General features: G+C 43.7%; 1 protein-coding gene across 2 annotated transcripts in view; it reads left to right on the forward strand.

The window, feature by feature from the left end:
• LOC121292193 (ena/VASP-like protein) overlaps positions 1-25,894 on the forward strand; it is a 248,366-nt gene that overhangs the window by 153,909 nt on the left and 68,563 nt on the right. For both annotated transcript variants that reach the window (XM_041213864.1, XM_041213865.1), the window contains exon 4: positions 14,901-14,970. In XM_041213864.1, coding sequence (XP_041069798.1) covers positions 14,901-14,970 — 70 coding nt within the window. The remainder of the gene's footprint in view (positions 1-14,900; positions 14,971-25,894) is intronic.

Here is a 25,894-nt window from a genome sequence, read left to right on the forward strand (position 1 = left end):
GGAGAGATCAATGCCCTGCGAGTACTGCACAATGCTTCCACTGCAACAGGCAGGGACAGTTTGGTAAACTGTGTAAGTCACAACCCCAGCACCACACAGACATCCCAAAGGTAATCCATGAGGTTGATACCAAAGACCCAGAAGATGCACGGCCATTCTTCTTGAGGGACATCAGAGAATGCAGTTCTTCATTTTGGAATGCTGATATCCTGGTAAATGGTCAGTTACCAATTTTAAATTAGTCCCAGGTGCCAGCGTGACAGTCCTGTCAGATGAGGAACCATGGCTCCAAGGTCGTTTGATTCGAACAACGTGCACTCCACTGGTATGGAACAAGGGGATTCTAACTCCCGGTCCTCGGCATGATCTTTGAACCACTGAGATATGGTGAAAAACAAATCTTTGAGTTGATGAATGTCTTCTGCAATCAGCCTTTCTGTCTTCTGAGCAGAAATGCCTGTGTAGCCCTCAATCTTCTCCAGCCAGCAGAAGGTGCCAAGACTACCACAGTCGTTAGTCGGCCAGAACAGCACGGTCCTGAGTCCTCAAACACTAAAGGATTTTCAGACTCTAATTTTACCTGTGATCTTGCTTTTCTTTTTGCCGAGTAGGTTTGTCCATCATCATTCCAGGTCCTGGAAAGTCCCTAATGGTCAGACCAACCTACCACACACGAGATTACCATTGTACTTCCGGTGGCAGTGATACCAGAGACGCATCAATAGTCTGAGAACATCTACCTCCAACTACAATGATGGTACAGTCGGTAGACAACACTGTGCACCACACAGCAACTTCCAGCCAGCGTGCCAAGACCCCGAGGAATGCTGGAACCTCGTAGCAGTTGTGCACCACCAACAACAAAAAGCAGAGGTGAGTATGCTACTCAACCTTCTTCTTGCCACGGGAACACTCTTCCTCAGCCTCATTGAGCTTCCAGATGGCCTGAAGGAAGAAGAAAAAATTCCGCCAAGTAGTTGAATACCATTTTCATCCACCCCACAAGAAATGATCAAGAATAACAACAACCATGCACCACCAAACCAGCCAGACCAACCAGGCTTGGTTTAACTCAATCAATGGAAGAAACAAATTAAATGGTACCCAAATGCCAGTCCAATTGCCAAGCCAGCAACAAGAATACGCAACCATCACAGCATACAACTCCTCCAACAGAATGAGATGTGGAAGGGTTATAAAGCTCCCAATCTGCCTAAACCTCTAACTTCAAGGAATTAGAAAAGGAGATGGGGTAGTGATCATTTTGTTAATGTTACTACTGTAATAGCAATAATTTTTGAATAGCATCAAGGTTGTAACAATAATATTAATGCACAAGACCTATAACAATGTAAGACTTGGACGTAAACTAAAGTAACTGTATATCCATGGGATAAAGACTTGTGGGGAGGTGTAATAGAAGGGCCTGGTATATAAGGGTTAATGTCAGACTGAGTGCGGTACTGCCCACACAGTGATGTAAGAAGACACATGACCCAGAGCCAGGGTCGGTCTGGAGATGGACACATTTGGGTAAAGACCTAGAATGGGGTCAGCTCCATTTCTGTATCTTCTACTGTAAATATGTACATAGTTATGAGTTGTTAATAAAGACTTGCTGTTAACATACTCCAGGCTAGAATCCTACTTCATGGTGTGCGAAGCAGGATTCTTCAATACCTAGTAGAAAGGAGGGTGACTGTGGTTGTTGGAGACAAATCATCTCAGTCTCAGGACATTGCTGCACGAGTATTTCTGGGCAGTGTCCTAAGCCCAAGCATTTTCAGCTGCTTCATCAATGACCTTTCCTCCATCATAAGGTCAGAAGTGAGGATGTTCGCTGATGATTGCACTGTATTCAGTACCATTTGCAACTCCTCAGATGCTGAAGCAGTCCATGCCGCATGCAGCAAGACCTGAACAATATTCAGCCTGGGGTTGATGATTGGGAAGTAACATTTGAGTCACAGAAGGGCCATGCCATGGTCATCTCAAATAAGAAAGAATCTAAACATCTACCCTTGACATTCACTGACATTACTGTTATTGAATCTCACACTATCAACATCTTGGGGATTACCATTAACCAAAAACTTAACTCATCAAGCCATATAAATAGTCTGGCTACAAACGTGTACCATTTTGCCTCCAAAATAACGTCTGCAATGCACAAGTAGACTTCTGGTACTAACCCTGCTGAATGACTTGAGCTTTGAGGCTCAGGGAAGAGGCTGGGAATTCTTGGTAAGTAGCTCACTTCCTACCGCCACCATCTACAAAGCACAGAAGTTATAACTGTTCCTTCACTGTCGCCAGGTCAAAAACCTGGAACTCCCTTCCTAACAGCACTGTGAGTGTACCTATACTAATGCAGGATTGGCTGCAGATGGCAGAGCTTTGGAACAACTTGAGTTTGTGCAGATGAGGGATGTGAAGCCGACAAGGAAGTCATGTCTAGAGGTAAATTAGGGAAGTTGGTGATCTACTACTCTTTTTCTTTGTTGGCCGCATAGTTGTGTACCACGGAACCTCAGGGCCAATATATTGCATTTGAAACCATGGTTCCATGAGTTTGCAAAAATCCCAAGTTACTGATGCAAACATATTTCGATGTGCAGATCAATTATGAAGCAACCATGCTACAATCAGCCTTTTCCAAGCCTCCAGGCCCAAATTTCAAGCAGGAAGACTGAATGACTTTGGTTTTGAGGCTCGAGTTGCCAGGATCCAAGGATTGCATTTGGTATATGGCACCCATCTTAAGCACCCCAATCTATATTTCCTTGGTAACAGTTCATAAATGGGTTGTTCTGATTCTAAAACTAGGACATTGCACAGTGTATGAAGCAGAACAGAGAAACTGGGTGCATTCTCCATGAGCAGGCATCACCAGAATAGCACCCTTTTTCAGTTCCCAGGACAATGAGATTCACTGGCAAGGCTGACATTTTGTTGTCCATCCTTTGTTGCGAAGGTGGTTGGGAAGCTGCCTTCTTGAACTACTGCAGTCCATCTGGAAAAGGTAGTCCTACAATGCTTTTAGGGAGGGAATTCCAGGATTTTGACCCAGTAAAGTTTGATTCTATTCTGGGATCACTGAAAGAGCTTGGGAGGAATTGTCCCAGATTTGCACCAAGTGCGGTAGCAGTCGGGAAAAAGATTGTTTTACCCGCCAGCTGCAATGGCGGCTTTTCACACTGTATTGTCCCAGTCCTGCCTCATTAATCGTGCATTCCTGGGAAACATGCTGTTTTGCTGATGGGCAGCCTCTGATTCTCCCGCCATGTCATCAACTTGCTGCTTTCTCATGCTGGACGCCAGATTTAAAGTGTAACTGCACACGTACATCTCAGCCCAGGACATGGCCCTGAAAGGCAAGACTACCGCCCCCGAATTCATCCCTGGGACGCCTTCTGGACATCGTTGGAGCCTGCCACGATGTCCTCTGCCCCCACTCTGGATGCAAGAGGTCCATCAGTGTCACCACTCCAGCTTGGGAGGTGGTGGCAGAGGTGGTCAGTGCCAATGGTGCACAGAAGAGGTTCTTCATCCAGTGCAGAAAGAAGATGAATGATCTCATCCATGCTGCCAGGGTAAGGCAACCATCTCATCACTCTAAACTCACACTCACAAGGCCATCACACATTCACTGTCAGCTCACCCACTGCCAGATCAAGGGACGTCACCGGTCATTCTCTCACGCACAACCTCGCATCTCCATCTGGCTTCAACACCTCTAGAAACTGCCTCCTCACCATCTTGAGGCAACTTGCACAGATCAACATGTATCCCTACACACACCTGAAGATACCCTCCTTCCCCAATGCAGCCCTAGCCCTGCAGCCTCTTTCCTTGCCTGAGGCCAGTTATCCCCTTCCCCAAGCCTTGCAGCTGTTGAAGAGTTACCCCCATATCATGGCTGGTCTCGTAAATAGAGACCTGCCCGTGAGCCCCCCTAAAAGTGATGTGCTGCCTAGGAAGCCTGGCGCAGATGCCTGCAGCAAGGTAGGCAAGCAAGCCTCAAAGCCCTGAGTGAAGTGCAGCTTGCCAAGTGCATGTGGCTTATGTACAGTTGTGAAATAAGTTGGCATGCAATCACACCGATGTGCCAGACGACCCAGTGTGGGAGGATGATTCGGGCAAGTAGGTCTTATAATGATATGCGATGTGTTAAAATGAAGTTCCTACTGTGTGGCAGTGAGGAACGCGACCTGCCATTGACAGGCAAAGCAGGCTATTGCAAACTCACACTCGCACCCACTATGACACCCAATGCCAATGGGCATGGAAAATTCCACCCTTTGACATTATATTATGTATAATGAATGGAATTGTTCTTTCACCTGAAAAAGCTTGTGAAACCTGCAGTGACTGTTGAAAAAGTAAACTATTTGTCACTGGAAGGGGATGCAATAATGGATTCTTTGGAATTCACAGAGGAGCTTCAGTCTTTTTGGACAAATATTAAGTTAAGTGGTTTGCCAGATGGGAATGTGATTTTGGAAAAAGTTATGTGGACTGGATTTAAAACATGCTCTAAGGAAATTGAGAGTAGACAAGGCCCTAGGGAGTGATAGATGTTTAGAATACTATCGCAAGCGTCTCTAAATTTGAGTCTATGTGGTTAAATAAAATTTCAAAATTGATGATGTTAAAATAGTACATTTTATTTTACAAATACATGTTATTCCCTTGGGGAACTATAAAGCAGTGGCAAGAATAGCATTATAGAACAGGACAAGCATTCTCCTCATTTGGTTTTAATGTCTCCCTCTTTAATCAGCTTCTCCTACTAATACTCCTGTTGGTTTGTTTAGACTAAATTTGGGGAGTAAGGAGGGTTGGGGAGCTTAAGCCCAAGAAAAGAGTGATGGAAAGCTTAAGTTCAGGTTCAGCTGTTATAAAGGGCAGTCTCAAGAGAAAAGGAATGAGTAACAAATACCAGAAATCTGTATGAAAAAATAAACCTAATTGTTGGTGTTTGTGATGTCCAAAATGTAAATGCTACACACAACACTTAATTGTGTTGCTGCAGGTAATTGTACAGCTTAGAAAGGTAGAGGTGTCAACAGGTTTTATCATTATACTATTTATCTGTCCACCATTATCTGTATCTTTCCTTTCTTATCTAGAAAATGCATGAAAATTAACAGAAAAGTATCCGAATAATCCCAGTATGATTTGAAATCAATTAATCTTAAATTCCCAAATAGTTTCTGCCTTATGTTATCATGCAACTGGATATGATTGTTTAATTCCTTTCAGTGTGAATGATTTTTGGATTATTAAAAGGGGTTGATGGACAAAATGAAACTGTAATTATTTGTTACTTTACATGACTACTGTCCCTGAAACTAACCAAACTGTAGATTGTAGAATGAAATACTCTTACTGAATCGATACATCATGGTATAATTGAACAAAAAAATGTTTACTCATTGGAGCCTTCAGGAACCTTGAGAGTGATTGTACAGGAAATTAGCTGCTCCTAGTTAAGTAATTATAAGCTCTGAAGAACATTTTAAAAACAGTATGAGTGCTTATTGAAATAATTAGATAAGAGATATATAGTATTTAGATTTCTCATTTCTATGCAAATTATTGTGTTCCCAAGTTCCTTTACTCTGTTTATTTTGCTGAAAATTTTGTGATAATTTGTATTTTGCTGAGTTAAAGATTGAAGCGCTGCAGCAATAATGCTGGTTGCTTTACTGGGGCAGAAATGCAGCATTTGTTTAAAGAAATAGCACTACTGATCATGTCATGATTGTCTAATTTTTGAAACTTTTGTTTATGTTTGCGCAAAACTGCTAAGAAACATACAGGATTCTTGACTTTGTAAAGAGAGACTTAAAGAACAAAAGCAAGGAGGTTAAGATAAACATTTAATAAATACTGATTAAACCTCAGCTAGAGTAATTGGCCACAAAATCTGACTCCTTAGCACCTGGTTTTTCAGTGCTACGCATGCCATTTTTCCTCCAAAATAGCATCCTCGATGCACATGTAGACTTCTGGTACTAGCCCTTAACAAGAGGGTGAAAGGTTATCGGGGTAGGCAGGAATGTGGGGTTGAGGTTACAATTAAATCAGCCCTAATCTTATTTAATAGCAGAACAGGCTGGTGGGGCCGAGTGGCCTACATCCGCTCCTAGTTCATATGTTCGTATGAATGCTATTTTGTGCTGACACTAGCAGTATGCAGAGATGGCAGATCATGACGTCAATCAGCATGTAAGGCTGATTTAACACCAGGACTTTCATTTCTCTTTTTCATTCATGAGATGTGAGCATCGCTGGCAAGGCCAGTATTCATTGCCTATACCTAACTGCGCTTGAAAAAGTGGTGGTAAGTCACTTCCTTTAACTGCTGCAGCCCATGTAATGTACGTGCACCCACAGTGCTGGTCGGGAGAATGTTCAGAATTTTGACCCAGCAGTAGTGAAAGAGTAGTGATATAGCTCTAAATCAGGATGGTGTGTGATTTTGGAGGGTACCTTGCAGCTGGTGGTGTTACCATGCATCTGCTGCCCTTGTTCTTTTAGGCAGTGGAGGTCACAGGTTTGAAAGATGCTGCCTAAGGAGCCTTGGCGAGTTGCTGCAGTACATCTTGTGAATGGTACACACTGCTGCCACTGTGCACTAATGGTGGAGCGAGTGAATGTTTAAGCTGGTGGATAGCATATCAGTCAAACTGGCTGCTTTGTCCTGGATAGTGTCAAGCTTCTTGAGTGTTCTTAGAGTATTACGATCCTGTAGAGACCAGTAACTTTTAAAAAGAAATTCTAACTTTCATTTCATACCTAAAAGGATGACAAGACAAGATTTTACATTTTAAATTTTTTATAATAACAAGCAAACTTGTAGCAACATTGATTAAACACTTATTTGTGTAGGCAACTTAAACTTTAAACACCGAACGGAAGTTTACCCTTTTATTTTTAATTTAATGGAAAATCCTACTTCACAATTATACTTTACACTCTACCTTAGGTAGGCATTCAATTCTCCCAGAACTAGTTCAAAATGATTCTTGGCACCTGAGTATTTACTTCCACTCTTTTCCCTGCCCAACCTGTAAAATTTTAACCTTAGAATGGTGAGGGTTTTTCCTGGAGATTCTTCCTCTAGCCCAGGCTCAGCAAATCTCCCAGCTTGATTTCATATCCTCACTACTTGGCCTTTTCAATCCAAGTGCGAGCTCCCACCCATATTCCTGCACAATGTACCATAGAGACTTTTGGCCTCTAGCTGTTCTCTCTCCATAGATCCTGCCAGACTCCCTGTGTCTGTAACTTTACAGGGATATCTTAGAAACTATCCACCTCTCAAAGCCCATCTCCATAGGAAAATGAATCATATGGGCCTTGAATCCAGGTGGAAATGCTGATTAGCTATCCTTGAGACCCCAGCCCTCTTTCATCTTGAAAGTAAATGCACGGTTTAAAGCATAACTTTACAATTTGACATTCTCAGCACTTTCCTGGGACTTTGGAGACTAACAGTCTATAACCATTATAAACACATATTCTACTACCATTGATTCACTCAGTTCTGTTGAAGGGTCATGAGGACTCGAAACGTCAACTCTTTTCTTCTCCGCCAATGCTGCCAGACCTGCTGAGTTTTCCAGGTAATTCTGTTTTTGTTTCTACTACCATTGTCTCCCAGTCTTCTTTCCAACAAAACAAACAAACAAAACAGCCATGTCACCTAGACTTGTTGGCAGGCAGACCGCGGAACAGGTCACATGACCCTCTTTAGTATATCCTAAGCTAAAGACAGTCCCAAAACACAACAATCCTATAAACCTTCTATTTGTAATAGGAGCTTCGTTCATCCAGGCAGTTGGAAAGTATTCCATCACACTCCTGACTTATGCCTTGCAGATGGTGGGCAGGCTTTGGAGAGTCAGACGATGAGTTACTCAACATAGAATTTATGTGGCTGGTCCAGTTATGTCTCTAGTCATTGATAATGCCAAAATGTTGGTGGTAGAGGATTTAGCAATGTTGGTGAACATCAAGGGGAGATGATTAGCTTCTCTCTTGTGCTAGGTATGACTCCAACCAGTGAAGAGTTTTCTCGCTGATTCCCAATAAATTCAGTGTTGCTAGGACCCCTTAAAGCCACATTCTGTCAAATTCTGCCTTAATGCCAAGGGCAGTCACTCTCACCTCAGCCCTGGAATCCAGCTCCTTTGTCCCTGTTTGGACCAAGGCTGTAATGAGGTCTGGAACTGAATGCCTTGCAGAACCCAAACTGAGCATCAATGAGCAGATTATTGCTGACTAAGTTTTGGAACTGAATACTACAGCTAATGCCCTGCAAAGTGTGTTGTAGGCTTCTAGATTTGTTTTGCTGATTTTCATCTAGTTATTAATTACTTACCCAGAGTGTGTAGCACTCGCTTTGGCAAGAACTGCATGTCTGGAGATTTTGTGTTACAGGCAGCACCTATAACCATTTCTCTTGTGTGTATGACTCTCGGTCTTTTAGTAAATTTACTTTAATTACCCATTGTGTAGACAGATTAACCTTTCAGATTATCTTGAATTCTTAGCCTAACAATTCTAGGTTCTGAAAACATGTTAATGTCTAATCAAATAATGCGATCAACGTGTGATACTTGTGAGCATGTTGGGACATTGACCACTAACATTTTAGCTATTTTACTTTAAAACTAGTACAGTAATTGGGCTGTTAATAAAAGGACATTGTCAGATAATGTTATTATAACTTAGGGCATAAATTAAGCGGTCAAGAAATATTCCACTTGCAGAAACGAGAGCAATTGGGGCAGCATTAATTCCTTCTTAGGATGCGAATGGGAAGGCCAGCATTTGTTTCCCATCCCAAATTGCCCTTGAGAAGGTGTTGGTCGGTGAGCCGCCTTTTTGAACTACTGGAGGTTATTAAAGCTTTTTATTTATTGATCTATAGATGACCCACTCAACAAGTGTACCTGTCATTTATGGCAAAAAAGTGACTCCTTTCACTGTACATATTATTTTTACATTGTCAGCAGCGTAGACATAATGTCTCCTGTTCTCTAGCTAATTAAGCTCATCTTCTGTTTTATAGAGTCACCTCTTTTATTCCAACCGTATTAAACAAACATAGGTAACCTTCTGAACTGCCATTTTCTTCACAGTATCACAGTATCATTTCCGTGCAGGAGGAGGCCATTCGATCCATCGAGTCTGCAGTGGCTTTCTGAAAGAGCATTCCACCTACTCCCGCTCTCCTGCCTTATCTCCATTTCCCTGCACATTCTCTCTTTTCGGGTAGCAATCCAACTCACTTTTGAGTACTTCGATCGAACCTTCCTCCACCACCCTTTCAAAAAGTTTGTTCGAGACTCCAACCAACCTATGGGTGAAAAATTTTTCCTCACATCGCATTTTGTTTTAGGTGTTCTGGCAACCTCTAAAGCCCAGAATTTTAGTTACCTTCACAACAACAATCTTCTCAGTGGCCTACTCCTCCTAATTTATATGTTTGTATATTCGTAAATAAATATTACCTCAAATATATTAATATAAACCATGAACTAGATACTCATCACACATTCGGTACTCCATCCACCTTCCTTGGCTCCTTCTCCATTTATGTCCTTTGCTAGCAAAAATTTCTCAATCACAGCTTTGAAATTATTAATTGAGCTAGCATCTACTGCTTTTTGTGGGAGAAAGTTCCACACTTCTATTACCCTTTGCACAAAGTGTTTCTGAATTTCTCTCCTGAATGCTCTGGACTGATTTTAAGATTATGTCCCTTTGACCTGGGCTCCCTTACCAGTGCAAAAGGTTTCTCTCCATGCACCCTTTGAATTATTTTAAAAATTCAATTACATATTCCTACTCCTTGTCTTCTACCACCCAACCAGATCAATAATTTGCTTTCAATTCCATGAGCCTTGGAAGAAGTACTAAATGTCACAAGCTTTCCAAGGGCTAGATGATGAGAAATTACATTAAAAAGGTTTGTATTCCCCAGAATATAGAAGGTTAAGGGATGATTTGATTGAGAGTTTTAAGATTTCCACAAACCCTTCCTGAAGTGTGGTGTCCAAAACTATAGGTGGAATTCCAATGGTGGTCTAACCAGGACTTTGTACAGCTGTAGAGAAGCGCCTTCCCCTTTATACTCTATCCCTCTAGTTTAAAAATGGCTAATATTCCACTAGCCTTTTGATGTTTTTGTACCTCATTACTACAGTTTAATGATCTGTGTACATGGCATCCTAAATCTCTCAGGACATCTGCTGTTCAAGTTTTTCATCATATAAAAAATACTCAGATCTATCCCTTTTTTGATTCAAAATGGGTGATCTCACACATGTTTTACTCACTCAGTCTGTTAGTGTCTCTTTCTGAGTTAATGCTCCTGTCTACACTACTTATTGTATCACCTATTTTGGCTGTTAGCAAACTTGGATATATGGCTCTTGAATATATTGAATAGTCAAGTCCCTGCACAGATCCTTGTGGGACAACATTAATCACATCCAATATGATTGCATACCAATTATCTCTACCCTCTGTCTTCTACCATCTAACCAGGTCAATCGTTTGGCTTCAGTTCCCATGAGCCTTAACCTTAGCTTATAGTATGGAACCTTATCAAATGCCTTCTGAAAGTCCAGAACACAGAGAATAGTGGTTCATGGATTTTTTTTCACACTTGAAGAAGATCAATAACAGTTTAATTTAAATATAAATTAACCCCAACAGTCAAAATCTATTAAAGTTAAATGATAAGTTCATAAAGCTGTTAATTCTTTTTTAAAACGTAGAATTGGATGCCTTGTAAGTAATAGCATTGACTGCAAAAGCAAGGAGGTAATACTAATGAAAAAACAAGATACTGCTGGAAACCTGAAATAAAAACAGAAAATACTCAGCAGGTCAGGCTGCATCTGCAATGCAAGAATCAGTGTTAACATTTCAAGTCAATGACTTTTCATCTGAATTTGTAATGCTAAACCGGCATAAATTATTAATTAGACTGCAGTTATAATTTTTCGTGAAGCTTTGGTGGGACAACTTTAAGATGTCATGGCTATAGAGGTGGTGATTTGGGTGGAGATTTATTTAAATGGTACCAGGTTTGATAGGCTTTGATTGTGAGGAGAAGCTAGAGGAAGTAGTGTTATCTTTATTAGAACAAATAAGACAAAGAGATCTCATAGATGTTTTCAAACTTTTGGAGGTTTTGATCAGGAAAATGGGGAACAACTATTTCTTTTATCAGTGAATCAGCAATAAAAATTTAAAGTGAGAGGTCAGGAGAATTTTATTTTTGTGCAAAGGGGGTTGCGAGGTCAAGAAAACAGTCGCAGAGAAGAACCCATGAGAGCTTCTCTTCAAGAAGAAACATTTTAAAGGATATGGGGAAAGGGTATGGGATTGTGATTAAATAGAGATCATTTTTCAGGTTTTTCTATTAAAGCAGAGTATTCATTTATCATTATGTTCAATTGGCATAGCCAGTGCCAATTTCAAATCCAATTGCTGGGCCTTTATGCTAATATCTTTCCACAAAGAATCAGGATCAAAATCTGAAAAGTATAAGAATCTTGTGATGAAAAACTGCTAGGTTTCTACTATCTTTATCCCTGGCAGGGTAAATTTATTCAGTCAAACTTATTACCAGTCTAAATCCTCAGCTGAGAGAAATTTCAAATCAGCATAAGAACTTAGTCAGCTATGCTACCTATAGACTTGGTCTTAAAATAACACTCCCTAGGAGTTTTTAGACTAAACAAAGATATCTCAGAATAAAATACACATGGTATAGTATAGCAGAAATTAACTCTCTGAAGAGTCAACTTCTTTCAGAACAGAATCCTTCAATGAAGAATTTTAGGAAATTTAGGGTCCTCAGGCATAACAAAGTGAGATTACAACTTTTTATAATGGTTACTTAATATTTTATTATCAGCTTAAATCTTGAATTACACTATAATGATGGTTGCAATATTACAGAACGTAAAATCAGTTAGACTAATCTTCCTAAAAGTAAACATGTAGAAAATACAAATCCAGTTAAAATAAAAGTAAGAAATTCAAACAAATAAACTAGTTTATACTTACTATCAAAAGCATACAGCATAGTTTTCTGCCATCTTGCCTCAGTTATGAGGAAACCTATTTAAGGTCTCGACTCATTGATGGTCGCACCTGTCTGACCCTGATGTTTACCTAACTGTCTATTTTAAAGAAAATCTGTTGCCTTTTTGAATAAAATGACTATTGTATGTTATATTTCTGAGGCTCTTTTGTTTAAGAGAATTCTTGATGGGTCTAAAAAAGCAAGTGCAGCTCTTCATAAACAGTTTCAAGCTATGTCTAGGAAGTCTGGGGAAGGCTTTTCTCAAGGCCATTGTGTTTGTGTATGTGTGTGAAATTAATATGTGTGTGTGTATGTGATTTTGCCTCTGCTTTTTGCAAAGGATTTTTAGCTGAATTAAATTTTTAACCCTTTCATTAACTGGGTCAACTCCATAATAAAACTGGATAGTATTTGAAAATGTTGGCCATTGTTCTGATGTTTAAAGCATTTTAATCATTTTACCTTTTCAAATATTAAAATACATTTTCAACTTTCAGAATCTGCCATTTTTGTTGAATGTTAAATTCCACAGGCTTCTTAATTAGAATAAAAGCATCAGTTGGAAATCACTGACCTATAACTGAATAATATAGGGCTGGATATAGAATGGGGCAATGGTTGTTTCATTATACTTCCATGCATGGGACATAGGGTGGAATCCACCCCAGAGTGAACAACTTCTCCCTTTGCTAGCTAGCTGTCAGCAACTTACATAAACTGAATTTGGACAGACTCAATGCAATTCCAACTAGATATGAATCTCCAGCATTTAAGTCGCACAATCCAGCAGAAATTGGCAATCTCATTCAGAGACTGCAAGGAGTGTGGGAAATCTTATAATTCAAATTAATGTAATAGTGTACTTCTAAGGTTTGTGTGAAGGTTGGTTCAGAGCGAGGGAAGCACTATATTTTTGACCCATGCGATACCTGACCTGACTGTGCTTCATGCTGAGATCGGGTGACAAAAATGGGAAAGTGTCCCATTCCCCAGCACTAACAATGAATACATAAATTCTCCATATAGTCTGTTATGTTTTATAATCCATGTGAATGCTATTTTTTTAAACTGAGACTCATTGTGGATATCTAACTCACAATGAGTAGTTCGATGGATTGTCTTTCCTGCACATTACATCTCAGAAAGGCTATTAGAAATAGGCATTGAAATGCACTAAATCCTCCTTCAGACCAGCCAAGATCTGTAATTGGTTAAATCGAGGGGTTTATTCTGATGGATCAATGTCAGTTCCAAGTAATACCTCTTTTTATGGGATTATACTGTTGTATAATCTTAGAAATGGATTAAATCTAAGAGTTTATCTTAATTCATAGGCCTGGATTTTAAGCTCCATCACCCAATGAGAATGGTGCATACTGGGGTGAGGGGGCATGGAGATTAAAATTTTAAAAATATATCTCACGGCTCTTACCAGCTGTGTCCCCAGCCGCCATAATTTCTATACTGGTGAATCATGCAGTTGACGAAGCTTCCAAGAAAGGAAGGCAGAGGCTTACTTACCATCTGAAAACCACGGCCCGATAGCAACACTGGCGTCACGACCTAATTTTAACTGATATCAGAGGAATTCACCACTGTCTCAGCCCAGCAACGGAACCAGTGGGTAGAATTTAGTGCCCCCAGCAATGGATTAGGAGGGCGTGGGGGCGCACTTAATCAGGCAGGAGGTTTCAGCGTGGGAGTTGTGAATGGCCTTTCCACAAGAACACTTACTGAGGCCCTGAAGTAGTCATTTAATGCCCACTTAAGGGCTTCATCCTGCCACTGCTGGTATTCAATTAACAAAGTGAACCCTGTTATGTTTGCTTGCGGACTTCCAGGCGGGATTTCTCATTCAAAGGCACTCAAGAGCCTGATTGAAGGATTTGGCATCGGGAAGCAAGGTGCTGGCTGAAAGCCACACCCTCTGCCCTTGCCTCTGCCCTTTCCCCTGTCTCTCCCATGACTACCAGCCCATGAACCCCATCCCACCCTCACTTGCCTTTGGCCTGGGTTCCCTCATTGATCCTGGTCCTCTGGTGAGTGTGTTACCAGCAGCTGCCACTGCTCCTGGTTCTGCTGATGGCAATAGAGAGCTGCCAGCCTCAAATTGGTCATCAGTTCTCGGGGCAGGAATTCGGATCCACGGTCCTTAATCCAAAGAAAGGCCCAACCCTGGCCATTTAAGTGCCTGATGGGCAATTAATTCCAGCAGTCCTTCACCAACAGAGGCAACCCCCTTCACAACCATTAATTTCGCACACTATGTGAGGAGCTGAGTGGTCAGAAGAGGCCAGAACATATTATGGTCCAGGAGTTGCATGAGTTTACTCTCCAGGTCCTGTGTGGAGTCCTAGAGGCTTCTTAGCCCCAGCCTTGCCCTAGTCTCGTTGTACTCCCCCAGTCACCCAGGAATTCCTCCTCTCATTGGAGACTATTCCCACAAGTCTTCGGCAGTAGCCTCATGATAGCAAATTCCCACCTCACCCATCATGCAGATAGTGGATCTAGTCAGTTGTCGGAAGCTTTTATTTACACAAGGCCTTGTCATTAAGGTCAGCAGGGCCTCCACGTCTCAGGACACTCAGGGTACGCTACCCATTTGGTGCTTGTGTTCATCAACCCTGCCCCCATTTAAAATTTAGCATTGCTATTTTGAAAATTGACTGTGAAAAGAATTGCAAACTTGTTTTATGTTTTATTTGATGTTACAATGCTCTATAGTTTTACAGTCAACTGTAGATCTGAAGATAGAGATTAACATCTTGATCTGATCTTCTAGGTCCAACTGTGCAACGCCAAGCTCAAGTTCAGAATGGGCCTCCCCCTGAAGATCAGGAAGCACAGAGAAGGTAAAAAGCATTTTAGACATTTTCTGAAATATCACTCTTTACATGATATGCCTGTTTTTCACTAAACAGTAGCACTTAAATACCATTGTGCCCATTTGGAAAATAATTCGAGATTCTGCAAAAGATATATACTGGGAATGGTACCATGGTGATAATGCTGCAGGATTAGTAATCCAGACACCTGGACTAATGTTCTGGAGACAGGAATTCAAATCCCACCATGGTAGCTGAGAGTATGTAAATTCAAGTAATGAAATAAATCTGGAATAAAAAACTAGTCTCAGTAATGATGACCATAAAACTACTGGATTAGCATAAAAACTCATCTAGTTCATAATGCCCTTTAAGAAAGGAAATCTGCCAATCTTTACCTGGTCTGGCACGTTTGTACCTCCAGACCCACAGCAATGTGGATTCTTATCTGCCCTCTGAAATGGCCAAACAAACAATTCTAGGAATTTTGTGTTTAACTTATCTACTGACTCCCCAAAGTCTCTCCACACTTTACAAGGCATATGTCAGGAGTATGATGGAACACTGCATAATTGCCTGGATGAGTAGTGTTCCGACAACACTTAGGAAGTTTGACACCATCCAGGACAAAGCAGCCCACTTGATTGGCATCCCATCCACCACTTTCATCATTCACTCTCTCCACCACCGACACACAGTGGCAGCAATGCATACCATATACAAGGTGTACTGTAGAAACTTCCTCGACAGCACCTTCCAAACCAGTGACCTCTATCACCTAGAAGGACAGGTACATGGGAATACCACTACCTGCAAGTTCCCCTCCCAAGCCACACACCATCCTGATTTAGAACTATATTGCCCTTCCTGCACCATCACTGCGTCAAATCCAGGAATGAACTCCCTTACACTACTGTTGGTGCATTACAGTGGTTCAAGAAGGTGGGTCACCACCTTCTCAAGGGCAATTAATTATGGGCGATAGCTACAGGCCTAGCCAGATATACCCACATTCTATGATCAAATTTTTAAAAAAATTTAAGCAAGCAGTGCATCATTCCTATTATCAATAGGGAAACTTAAACCTGCTGCAAATGGAGAGTGTGAATTTATAAATACAAATTCTACAAATAAAGCAATTTATAAAATATCTTAAATGTATGCAGCTCCCTTTTAAAAAATGTTATTTCTGGAAAAAGGCTTTCTGACTTCCATTTGTGTGGGCACTACCTTGACTCTCGAATCTAAAATGATCATCTTAGGCTTTTCAATTTTGCAATGGGCTCACCCCTGAAACTTCAGCAGTAAAATACAACTCTTCATGTGATTTTCAAAATGTTTAATGATTAGGACCAACTCCACTATGTTTAAAGGCTGAGAATAAATTGTGGAGTTTTGCGCATTGCTTCAGTTCCCAGTTTTCCACTATTGTGCTAATCATCATTTCTATGTGCAGCACCGGTTGTTGGGTCTCATAGGCTCGTATCCCAATTCAGAAACCTGTTGAACATAGCAACATAATTGAGAAGCCAGCCACCTGAGATTGTATTACATATTTTACAAACAAGTTTAAACATTAATGCCATTACAAGAACTTATCATGGGGCTGGATTTTTAATAAGGTTGGGGGTTTGGATCGGAGGCAGACAGGCGAGCATTCTGGGGCAGCCGGCCCCAAGTTGGTTCCCCAACAAGATCTGACCCCGAGCTATTTCGAACGAGGGCAGTGCGGGGTCGGATCAGCTGCCTACCGGCAAGCAGCAGGTAGCCAGTTGAGGCTAATTGTAGTTAATTAAGGAGCCTATTAAGGTCCCGTTCTATATTAGCTGGGATTTCTAGTCAGCAGTGCGAGCAGTCCACATGGCCAACATGGTGGCCTCCGGGAAGGATGGGGTAGGGTAAAGGGGAGGAGGTGATGGGTCAAGAGTAGGATCCCTCCTCTGGATCATAATGGCCATCAGATCACAACTGCAGCTGCTTGTCTTCTCCTGGAGGGCCCTTCCAGGATCATGACAAGGCAACTGTGCATTTTTAAAAAAAAAATTAACTCACTTCTACTTGTACCTTGTCTTCTCCATGTTCAGATTGACAGCTCCCTCCTCCAGGTCAGGAGGACGCCCACCGAAACTGATTGGACTGCGCGCCCAGTCTCTGGCCTTTAATTGGCCGGACCATTGAAAATTGCAGTAACTGTGCCTGAAGCGTGCTGGACAGGCTGGGACCTGGATCTAGCCCCGAGGTCTGATTGCCAACCCCTGATTACAAATCCAGCCCATGGAGTATTCCTTTAAGTCAGTACTTTCTCAGATAAAAAACCGGCTTTGATACTATATGTCAACAGTCATTTGTTAGTATACATAAGGTAAGAACAGCATCTGCTGAGATTGCAACTATGCAATTAAAATTATCAAGCTGAGCCCATGATTACTAACGGCAAAAAAAACTGTGCTGGGCTATGTTCTTCCCTGAACTCCTGCTGGTAAAAAGGCCTGCTGTTTGACATTCACTGAGAGATTAGGCAGCTGATGACACACTGTGTCACCATTATTAATGATATCTTCAAAACAGCTGATAGTTTATATGAGCCAAATGGTGAATTCCTATGACTGCGATGCAAGCTGCATTTTTAGTACAGGCTGGTAGTAAGACTTCTATTATTAGACCAAATAGCAACCTTATCTATCACATAAAAAGTATTTATAGAAGTTTTAGCCCTTCCTTTCCTTCACTACCCTAACAGAGGGAGGGAAGAGAACAACAAGATGCGATCCAAAGTTGAGGAAAATTTTTTTGTAAGTGCAGCCAATGTTTTGAATTTCAGCAAAACAAATGTTGCATAGAACAAATAAGGCATACTTCAACCTCAAATTTGGTATAACTGAAATATGGTATACTGGAGGAAGCCTAGCAAGATTTTCACTTTTGGATGAAAAGTGTAATTTGTGAAGAATTAGATTTTTTTCTCTCTAGGCTGTTTGATTAGAATGTCCTGCTGCCTTTTTTGTTTATGGCAAATGAAATATGTTGCTGACAAGCATTTATTTAACAATAATATCTAACCCCTTATGGTGTTAGCTACACAGAGCCAACACTACAGAATGAGAGAGAAGGGTGGAGTTTAATACAATTCCTTTTGCTTAATTTATATTAACACATTTTAGAAAATACTTTATCCATTACCCATTATGTGACATAATTTCACAGAAGGGAAAATCTTGCTCTGCTGCAATCAAACCACAATGCTAAGGTGTACAGAAAGGAAGTCATTCAACTTTTAGCTAGTGCACATGGAATACTAGGCACTTCTGTGATTTTCGCTGAGTCAGGATGACTCGGGAGCCCTTTAAAAATGGCAGCCATGTCCTGATTCCAGGATTCCTGACCCCATTCCCGGGATTTCCAGTTTTCACCAATGCCTTTAAAGAGTGCCAGCTGGTTTGGGGCACGTTTGTACCCTGCACTGTTGACCTGGCCGGCTCCATTGCAGGGATAGGTATGAGGGGCAGAATTTTTTGTCTCACGGGCAGGCATGCGCCCAACCCGAACAGTAGTGAAACGGTGCGCGATGATGTCAGGCGAGTGTCCCTGTGTCATTGTGCGATATTTCGTTTGGCGGGCATGCATGGGTGCCGGAGCGGCACCTGCTGTTAATTAAGCGGCCCTTAAGGCCAATTGACTGTGATTTTACCTTATACGTGTGATTTTCAGCTCGTCACACGGGCAAATCGGCAGGCAGCCAGCCGACACCACTGTTCGGGGCTTCATTCTTAGCACTTCCAGGCTTCATTTCAGGACTCATTGCTGTCTGCCTCACCCCCAGAGGATTCAGACTGTGTGGACCCTTCCAGGTTTCAGACAGCCTTCCCTTATCCTGGTAATGGGGATTGTGGTCTCCACTGGAGGCACCTCCTCTAAGGAGGAAAAGAGGGACAGAAAGGAGAGGAGGCCATGTCCCTATACAACTTCCAGTGGGAGGGACCTGTGGGAGGAGAGGCGCAGGCACAAGGCGCGCACAGCCAACAGGTAGTCCAAGGCGTAAGGGGCCGCAGAAGATGCCATTGTGCTGCTGCTAGGGTTTACAGGCGGTGATGCAGCTACCTCAAAATGCCTGAGGTGCAATGCTGAATGAGGCTCTGCCTCTCAAGGGAGAGCGTGACCTCCATTTGACAAATGATTGGGCCTGAGATCAGCTCCGACTCTGTGGGTGAACACCCCATGCCAGTGGCTCTGAAGGTCATAGTGGCCCTCAACTTCTATGCCTCCGTCACTTTCCAGGGATCAGTGGGGGATCTGTGTGGATTATCCCAATCAGCTGTCCACAGCATCAAGCTGGTGACAGAAGCTCTGTTCAGGCAGGTACTGACCGTTATTCTTTACCATGTGGACGAAGCCAGCCAGGCAGAGCGAGCCAGAGGCTTTGCAGTGATTGCTGGGTTCCCCCACATCTAGGGAGCAATTGACATGTGGCAATCAAGTCGCCAGAAGGCCAACCGGATGCTTTCGTGAATAGGAAGGGATTCCACTCCTTGAACGTGCAGATAGTGTGTGACCACAGGATGCATATTCTGCAAGGTACTCTGGCAGCTCCCATGATGTGTACGTCCTGAGACACTCCCAAGTACTGAGGCTCTTCAGTGCTCCAGCCCAACTGGATGGATGGCTGCTGGGTGACCAGGGCTATCCACTGAAGAGTGGTTCATGACACCTCTCTGCCACCCAAGAACAGAGGCAGAGAAGCGTTACAATATGAGTCATGCGTCCACAAGGGTGATGGCAGAGAGGACCATAGGTTTTCAAAAGATGCGCTTCCGATGCCTGGGCCATTCAGGGGGAGCACTACAATACGAGTGTCATTGATCTTGGTTGCATGCTGCACTCTCTGCTATCTGACATTGGCAAGAGGGGACCCACTGGAGGGAAAGGATCTTGGTGCAACTCCACATGCCACAGATGAGTTCAGTAGTGAGTCCGAAGAGGAGCACGATGAGGAGAACACTGAGGGTGTGGAGCTATACCTCAGTAACCTGCAAGGAAGCAGGGACGCTTTGACCCAACGCTCCTTCAGCCCGGCTACCAAAGATCAGCTTCAAACACAGGCCTGGGCTGCTGCCTCCATCCCGGATCTCTGAAAAGACCCTTTCATTTGAACCCAAAGAACACTCAGTGCCTGTGCACCTACGCCCAGCATTACATACAGGCGTTCCCCGCACCAATGAAATAAAAAGGTGAAGCATACTCAGGTCATGATGGCAAAAATACAATTTATGTCATTCTGACAGTTCAATAATTTTAACAGAAATGTTTCTGGTATTTAACATCAGACCAATATACATAAAGTAAACAAAAATGATCATAAAATCACCCGTGACCTGTCCCTCTTGTGCTCATGTTGCCTTTAACTTACATTTGCGAGTACTAGGTGCTCCATCCTTCTTGACACCGGCATTAGAGGCAGCCTGCTGACTCTGCTGTCTTATTGGCCTTGATGACCTTGGCGGCCGTCCTCTGGCCAGTGTAGCCTGTGCTGGCCCTGTCTGGGAAGGAGCGGCCAGTGCCACGGCTGGCATCTCCCCAGTCACTGCAGCCTTATCAGACGCCATGGTCACTGGCAGAAGGGCGGAGGAGCTGCTGCCATCATCCAGAGCACCCTGTGAGAAGCCCGCAGAGATAACAGGCAGTTCATGCGCCAATGTGAGGCCACTCTGGACCTCCCTGCTCACCATTGATGGACAGGCACCTAGCTGGGATACTGGGTGCCTCAACCATCTCCCACACTGACACTGACCACCTGAGGTCAGTGCCTGTGTGAGGGTTTGCAGGTCTGAGCGCAACCCCAGAAATCCCTCATTCTGTCCCTAGAGCAGCCTCTCCATGAGAGTCGCCACTTTCTCAATAGAGGAGGCAATGACCTCGGCCATGACAGTCACGGCAGTGCTCACGCTTCGGCATCACAGAGAACATGGCATGCACGCTCTTATGGATCTCCACCAGATCTTCCCGCACATCTCGCTGGACATCCCGCATCTGCTGCCTAATGGACGACTCTAGAGGCTCATCAGCCTGCGACTGAGCATCGTCCTGGTCCCCAAAGCCTCATCTGACTGTCAACTTCCTGGGCACTCTCTGCCTCTGCCTGCAACACAAGCAATTGTGAAGTGCCCTCACCAATGTGCACCGAGATACTAGCCTCCACTCTAATGCCCATCGAGGTGTTAGTATCTGCGCTGGTGCCTACTTCAAAGAGCGGGTTTGACATAGGTATAAATGATGCCCGGTGGTCTTCCGGTGTTAGGGTGGCCCTTCAGGGTCCAGAGATCGAATGCCTGCTGGCAAATATAAAAGGGAGAAGAAGGAGATGTCATTAATTAAAGTCATCACACTGTCACTGTGCATGCCAGGCACCCTGGTGAGACAATGGAGATCTGCATCATGGTACTCACTTCTTCCAATGACCAGCAGGGACTCCAGGTTTGAGGTTCACATCAATGAAGAGACTATGCTAGAATGGTTGCACAAGCCGAAATTCTCACCCCTGTGCATTGCACTCTTACCTTCGTCTCGCAGCCCGCTTCTCCACTCCCAGTTGCACATGGGCCATGCCAGCTTTTGAGCTTTGGGGCATCTTGCTCATACCTCCAGAGGATTAGGAGGTAGCGGGGCCTCCGCTGGTCCACGACCTTTCTATATTGTTGTAGACCATTTTCTGCTGAAACAACAGAGGAGCATTTATTAGTCCACTCTGTACATGCAACGCCATTGCAATAATAACGCCATTGCAGCCTGGCCAGCCCCAGCTGAGGAGCACCTGGCTGGGCACAACCAAGACATGGCCCTCATGTCGCTAGACACTCGGTCCAAGCAGCCAGGGCTCACCCCCCTTGCCCAGCTCCAGCATGATTGACAGTTGGCTCTCAGACTCTAGCTCCCCTGAGGTCCACAGGGCAATGGCCAGGCCTTAACATATCTGCACACTGACCCATGCCAACATGATACTCAATCTTCCTGAGCACATTAGGTCATTGAAGCACTTCTGGCATTGCACCCAGGAGTGCCGCACAATGTCACGGGTGCAGACCAGCGCTGCCACCTCCTCCCCTTCCCTCTTGGTGAGGTGCAGTGGCCTCCTCCTCCCATACCTAGGGACAGGGGTGCCCTCCTGGCAGCCAGCTCCTCTAAGAGGATGGCAAGGCACTCATCAGAGGAGCGGGAGTCCGAGTGCCCATCCGACCTGCTCTCCTGCCTGCCGTGTCCAGGTGCACTCAGTTCCACAGTGTCGGCTCAGGGAACATCTTCCATAGCAGTCTTCCAGGGGCTGCCTGGGCCACTTTTAAACCGGCCGCTGGGTCCAATGGCGACATGCCCCTGCCCCTGCTCGGCCCTTCTTGGCCATTGTGGAGCCACATTTCACGCTGGGCAGGCCTAATTGGCAGTCGGGGCCCAATCACGGGCATAGTCCGCTTTGCGGCTGCTCCCGAGCCCACCTGCCTGACAAAGGGAAAGTCCTGCCCGTGGAGGTCGGGCCAGCTTTTCAAAGAGTCATGGTTCACGGCATCTCAGAGGTGTTGTGAACCATAGTCTGAATGAGGGAATCTTTGGAAAGGTAAGTTCCTCCTGCACTCCCCATGCCCAGGTATTCCCCCATATACCCCTATAGCTCCTCACACCAAAGTATGCCCCCCACCCACCCCCTATGGCCCTTCAAGCCCCCATGCTAAGGTATGGCACTTCTATGCCCATTCACCCATGATACACTATTTAGAAACAATGAATGCTATAGTGACAGTAGGATGTGTTTAAAAAAAAGGTTTAAAAACAATCATTCATTAATAACTTAGCAATTTATTTTTTAAAAACTCCTTTTTACTACAACTTAATAAAAGTATCAATCATCCAGACTCTTTAAAGTATCAATAGCTGAAACTGCAAGCACTTGAAACCTCTATCCTCCATAAATAAACATTGTGAAATTGACAGCATAGACCAGAGAGACAGAGCTGTCAATCAATCAGTGTTTTCCCTGGGGTTTTGGTGTTTCAACAGGCTGATACAAGATGCATTGCAATAACTCACCAAGCTGCCTTTGACAGCACCTTCCAAACCTGCAACCTTTACTATCTAAGAGGAATAGGCAGCAGATGCCTGTAAAGACTGCCATCTGTAAGTTTCCCTCCAATCCACACACCATCCTCACTTGGAACTATATCACAATTCCTTCATCGTCTCTAGGTCAAAGTCTTGTAACTCCCTTCCTAACAGCACCCTGGGTGTAGCTGCACTAGATGGACTGCAGCAGTTCAAGAAGGCAGCTCACCACCACCTTCTCAAGGGGAATTCGGGATGAGCAACAAATGCTGGCCTTGCCAAAAATGCCCACAACCCATGAACAAATTTTTTTAAAAGCTGCATGATTAAATTAAAATTGATCCTAATCCCAATTTTCATACCAAAACCCCATTTCTAGTTGGTGAGTTAATTTAAAAATATTTTCTCCCAGATCTGCTGTATGTCCTCAGACCCCACACCTGACTCCATAACTGACCTAATCCTTCCCCTGCTTCTCAGACTTGGGGTGGAATCATCCCAGATTTGCACAAAGTGCTGTAGTGGGTGGGAAAAAGGGCGTTTTACCTGCCGGCCGCAATGGCGGGTTTTCACACCGTATCATCCCATTCCCAACATTCCCGGGAAACATGCCGGATCACTGGTGGAGCAGCATCTGATTCGCCCACTGCGCCATCACCTCAGGCCATCAGTGATCCGGGTACCATATTTAAAGGCCACCCCTGCACAGAGCTAGCACTCTCTAAGGGATCGAAAGCTGCTGCAAAGTCAAGGCTGCCAAAGGGAGGAAACATGATGCCCCCAAATTTAGTCACACTTCCCTTGGGTGCCTACTGGATGCAGTGGAGCCCTGCCATGAAGTCCTGTACCCCAATAATGGGTGAAGACCTGCACGCAAGGTCATCAATCCAGCATGGATGGCAGTGGTGGTCAGCGCCAATGCCCTGCAAAAGAGGACAGCCACCCAGTGCTGAAAGAGGATGAATGATCTCCTCCGTTTCACCAGGGTAAGTTACTCTTCTCGTCACCCTCAACTCACACATTCACAAATGCATCACAATCCACAGGGATCTCAATCACTGCCAGTTGAAGGGACATGACCATTCACTCTCTTACACACACCTTCATCTGCCCTGCGGATCATGTCCTCATCCCGTTCATGGCACCTCTCACCATCCACACATGCCAGGCATCCTTCTCATCTGACCTGGCAGGCATCCTGCTTACACTCTCTCCATCTGTCCTCATGCAGGACAAGCTGGCATACAACAAAAGGGAGAGGTTGCAGACTGATGGAGGAATGCCTGACATCAAGATCCTCACAGACTTTGATAATAAAGTCATCCCGCTGACTATCTGAACCATTCCTGTGTTGATGGTGAAGTTGGCAGTATTCAACCAAGTGAGCATCCAGCAATGCAACATCCATCAGACACCCATGCTGTGAGTGAATTCCCCTGTTCTGCAGTCCCATGCCATGCACTAATTATCTCGTCCTGATTTTGCAGGCACATCTGGGAAACAGCCAAGGGGGTCCACGACCCAGGTCGTCAACTTAAGCCCCGAAGAAGAATCTGATGCCACCCTAATTGAAGACCTGTCACAATGCTCACCTACACCCACCACCAGTGCAGAGACATACATCTCAGTGGGACCTAGTTCTTGAGTAGCCTCGGGGTCATAATCTGGTGAGCACGTCACACTGTTTGATCCACAGCAGGTGCAGGTTTCTGGCACTCGGAGGCCAGCAATCTGCTGAGTTCAAGTCAGATGACCAAGTACGTTCTTTGCCACATAGGAAAGCACAGGACCAGGAGAGATTGCAGCCCATCTGTTTGTCTCAACCCTCTCAAATATCCATCCACACTATTCAATCCACTGTTTTCCCGGGAACTCCATTCCACATATTCACCACCTCAGCTTGAAATCCTTAAGTCTGAACTGTCTGTGCACCTTCTGCTCAATCTTGAGCTTGTGTCCCATGTTCTAGAGTTTGTGGCACTCTAGAACATATCAGGGTTTAAACTGTCTGCTTCTTAATGGTTTTGAGCATTTAAAAATGCCTCCCTTGAACCTTTTCCACCACTGTTATTGAACTCAAAGTCCACCTCCCCCATAAACAGTGCACTGTGGCTGCAGTATGTATATACCACAGGGTGTGCTGGAGCAACTCACCACATAACTAAGACAACACCTCCCTTCCAAAAACTTCTCCCACTGAGAAGAGCAATAATATTGTTGGAACTCTATTGCCTGTACCCTGTTAGTTATTACATCATCATCACTACCCTACCTAACATTGTTGTGGTACTATCACCACAATGATTGCAGCAATTCAAGGAGAAAAATCCATCTTCTTAGAGTTACTAGGCATGGACAATAAATGTAGCCTTGTCAGCATTGCTCACATCCTTGATTCTTTCAAAAGCACAGGATATAAAACCAGCAAATGAAGTAACCTGAAGAGGGTTCTCTATTAAACCCTGGGAATAATACAAATTTATTATGATATCTAAGTTAGTAAAAACACTCATTCTGGGGAAAAGGAGCTAGATTCACCTAACAGATAGTTAGAAACATGGAAGCCAAAAATATCTGGAATGAAACAGTAAAGAGATCCAAAAATGCAACAGTCTTGTATCTCTTTTAAAAATTAGAGTTATGTTAGCACTACACCTTTAAAGATTATTTTTCTCCCCAGTTTTCGTTCATAATTTTCCCCCTCTCCTGTTCTCCCAAAGTACCACCTTCCTTTCTAGGATGTGATTTCAGGGGCAGTAGTATCCCACCTTAATAGCCATTATTTCTGTAAAAGCCTTGGCAGTAAGTGTGGAAAGGTTATCTGATTTGTGATCAATGCCTGAGCTGAATATGATCATCTCCTCACTTG

Source organism: Carcharodon carcharias, chromosome 20 (genome assembly GCF_017639515.1).
Source record: "Carcharodon carcharias isolate sCarCar2 chromosome 20, sCarCar2.pri, whole genome shotgun sequence".
Taxonomy (NCBI): Eukaryota; Metazoa; Chordata; class Chondrichthyes; order Lamniformes; family Lamnidae; genus Carcharodon; species Carcharodon carcharias.